At 40.6% G+C, this 3,471-nt stretch overlaps 1 protein-coding gene across 1 annotated transcript in view; it reads right to left on the bottom strand.

The window, feature by feature from the left end:
• The window catches only part of LOC107100113 (tyrosine-protein kinase Tec-like), a 41,857-nt gene that overhangs the window by 19,818 nt on the left and 18,568 nt on the right, over positions 1–3,471 (bottom strand). Inside the window, exons 5-6 of the mRNA XM_015398482.1 lie at positions 897–970; positions 590–813 (exon numbers count right to left, since the gene is read on the bottom strand). Of these exons, the coding sequence (XP_015253968.1) occupies positions 590–813; positions 897–970 (298 nt within the window). The remainder of the gene's footprint in view (positions 1–589; positions 814–896; positions 971–3,471) is intronic.

Here is a 3,471-nt window from a genome sequence, read left to right on the forward strand (position 1 = left end):
CGGAGAAACCAGGAGAACAGCTGTGCATATTTACGACAGTGCACTTTTACTTTCGCCCTCTGGGGGGAGCCTCGCTGGAAAATCAACACCGGTTGCATAGTATACCTTTAAGTCTCGTTAAGCCAGTGGTTTATTTATTATTTAGTTTTAAAAACGTTTTATAATGTGTCCATGTCAAATGTGGGAAATTTTCACTGTGTGGCAGAAGGGAAAAAATCTGCACAGATCTACTAATCCTGCCTAGTCAAAGCCTCTATACACAGTTAACAGGAGCCAGGAGCAGGTCTGCCAGGGCACTGGCCCCTTTAGGCCCCTGCCTAAAACCGCCCATGTTTATATGCATCTGTCACGTAATGACGTCCATAAGGCTGAAAGCTGCCTGGATCTCCTTTCCTAACTTGGGTAGAGTTCTTACTACTGACCCAAGTGCTGCTAAATCATGGGATGTACTTTGGATTTTCCAAGGATGTTTGACAAAAATTCCCAAACAGGAAGTTTCTGAAACAACCTGAGGGCTAGAATGACTGACTTTGTGTCCTCTGACATATGACAGCACAATGAAAAGCGTTTCCAGCGTCTGAACACTCACCCGTACTCATTGCGGGCCTTGTACCAGTTGGCGTCACACCTCTCCAGAAGGACGTACTCTCCCCCCCTGACCAGTTTCAGGTCGTGCGGCTCCAATCCTGGAAAATCGTACAGGGCCACCACAACCTCCTCTTCCTCCTTGTCCTCCTCCTCGTCGTCATCATCGTCATCATCATCGTCTATATCATCCCCGTCCTGTGGGATGGGAGGAGGACGATGCCGGCGCTGTAGGGGGAAGGACAGGACAGAGAACTCGTCTCAGCGTCTCCCTTTGGCCTGATTCAGCCTGAGTGCTGCTGGTTACTCACATTATTTCCCTCCACAGGAAGCGGAGGCAAAGGTTTCCTGGTGACTAGAAAGGAGGAACAAAAACATGTTAGATCTGCACAATTTCTTCAGCTGTTGGCTAACTTTCTACTTTAACCGAAAACTGAAGATAGGACTCTGCATTTGGAGGAAAAGAAGACTTTTCTATTTTAACAATAATCCTGTTAAAGTAAATCATTCTGCCTGCCATAACACTCAAGCTTTTGCTGCTAAATAAATTTTTTGAACATGAATTCACAGTTTAGAAATTCTGTAAAGGTTGAAAATATGTTTAAAAACAGACATGAAGCCCAAACTAAAAAACAGGGACTTTTATAAACCATATTTCAATATTTTGAAAACAAAAAAAACATCACATAGGTAATATATTGGACTTCATTAACTTTCTTAATGCTAAGTTTTAAAAAGAAATCATTAGATTTTATAACCCCAACAGTGTAGAGGTTGTTTTTGCTGAATAAAAAATCTAAATGAAAAATTGGAGGGCAAGAATATATATTTTTAGAAAAGCTGGGATGGATGTAATTAGCTGATAATTAACAGCAAACATACATTAAAGCAGTTTTTTTTTGTAGTTTAGATGTTTGTGGGTTGAAGCCCAATCAGACAGGCAGACAGGCATCTGCTGGTAAACAAGCATCAGCTGCAGCAGATTTCTTTTTTATATATATATATATATATATATATATATATATATATATAAAAAATAATCCACAAGTTCCTTTAACTTTGGGACGTTATTTTTTTTTCAAATGAAAAGCTAAATTTAGTTCAGTCTGAGAACGAGACCTTGGAGCACTAAGAAACACTCCGTCCTTGCCTTCTGATGAGGTGTTCAAGAGGTTCTCCTTCAAACCAAATTTCTATTAATTTGCTTGGAAAGCATGATTAGCACAACCCACCAAGACATAAGCACTATAATGCATCCATCTGTGCTCAAACAGTCTATAGCAGGGGTTCCCAAAACTTTGAGCCCACGACCCCCAAAATGACGGTGCAAGTGTCTTGCAACTAGCCTCGTGAGACCATCCTGATCTCGCGAGCTTTCAAGATTTCACTCGCTAATCAGTCTGGAGACTCTCCGTTAAAGAAAATTTGTAGCCGTTCACCAAACGAACGTCCAATCAGCGTTGGCTTTGAGGCGGGTTGAGGTGTGACGTAACGAGAAGCGCGACAGTTCATTCTAAAGAACATGGCGGCTTCAGCCGATGAAACTAGCGTTAGCGTGGCTATCGAGCAAGTTTTATCGGAATTACAAAGTATTTCTTCACTGAAAGAAGAGCAAAACACTGCTCTGGAGGCTTTTCTCAGAGGAAAAGATGTTTTTGCTCTTCTCCCGACTGGTTTCGGCAAGAGTAGCCTGGCTGTTAGTACATCATATGCTTCGTTGATCTGATTGGTTTATTTGGCCCGTCTATCACCAACATAGGCCAATCAGCCCCTTCCCAAAATTACTTAAACGGAAGGTTTCCAGATGGATATGCGGAGCAAATCCATCTGGCGGAGTCAGGTTATCTTGCAACCTCCCCCCAGGATAAACATATATAAACATTGCGCGCAACAGCGCACGCACTATAGGCCTATCCAAACAGGAGCATACTGACAACACAAAATAACACAACAGCCATAACATTATTCTACACTCATTTACTCAATAATTTAATTTGAACTTAACCGCACCTAATGAGATGGATGTGGAATATCTTTGGAGCAAGTCCAATCTTGGTTTAATGTTGGATACCTCTACTCTGAGATCACCCTCCACATTCAGTCGCGAACTGTAGTTATTTTTAAGGTACATCAGTGCTGAGAAAGTGTTTTCGCACAAGTAGGTAGTGCCAAACAGCTTGTGGTGGATGATCCTCCCACCACCACATCGTGTTAGTATTTTCTTTTCTTGCTTTATATTATATAACAGTTTATGTTTACGTTGGTTATTTCTTTTAGACAGGTATTTTCTAATGGGTGCACACTTTAGTTAATGTCTGTCTGAATGGTTTCTTTACATTTGAGGTGCTGCTGATGCAAACCAGCTGGAGCAGGAAACCTGGAGTGTACCATTTTTGAAAGACTGACGGGGGAGACTTGTTTCAATTTGTTTGTCACTTAAATACTCACTTATTGTTTCTGCTAATTAAAAGTTAGTTTTGCTTTATTTGTTTCATAGAATGGTTAATTTTGTATTTATTAGTTCTTTTGTTATGTTGTGCCTCCCTCATGTGGTAGACTTGGGTTACTCCATCCCTTTTTAAGCAGCATTTAGTTCTTTGTTTGCAGGTCAGTTTTTTTGTTTGAGTTGGATCCTCAGTTAGGTTGGGCCCAGATTCATGTTATTTTGTATTTAAGTTATTTTGTATTGCTTTTGAGCCTTTGTTAGCCATTCTTGACACAATTAAATGAAAGCACTTTTTCAAATTTTGAACACCTTTTGTCCTTATTTAAGTTTGGTTCCTCACAGGCTCCAGCGCATAAAAAGACTGGATAGCTGTGGTTATTCGTCTTAGAACTAAACGCCGTCTTCAAGGTTCGGTCGCTATTTCTAATCGTTTTTAAATT

This window comes from Cyprinodon variegatus, unplaced genomic scaffold (assembly GCF_000732505.1).
Source record: "Cyprinodon variegatus isolate N-32 unplaced genomic scaffold, C_variegatus-1.0 Scaffold937, whole genome shotgun sequence".
NCBI lineage: Eukaryota > Metazoa > Chordata > Actinopteri > Cyprinodontiformes > Cyprinodontidae > Cyprinodon > Cyprinodon variegatus.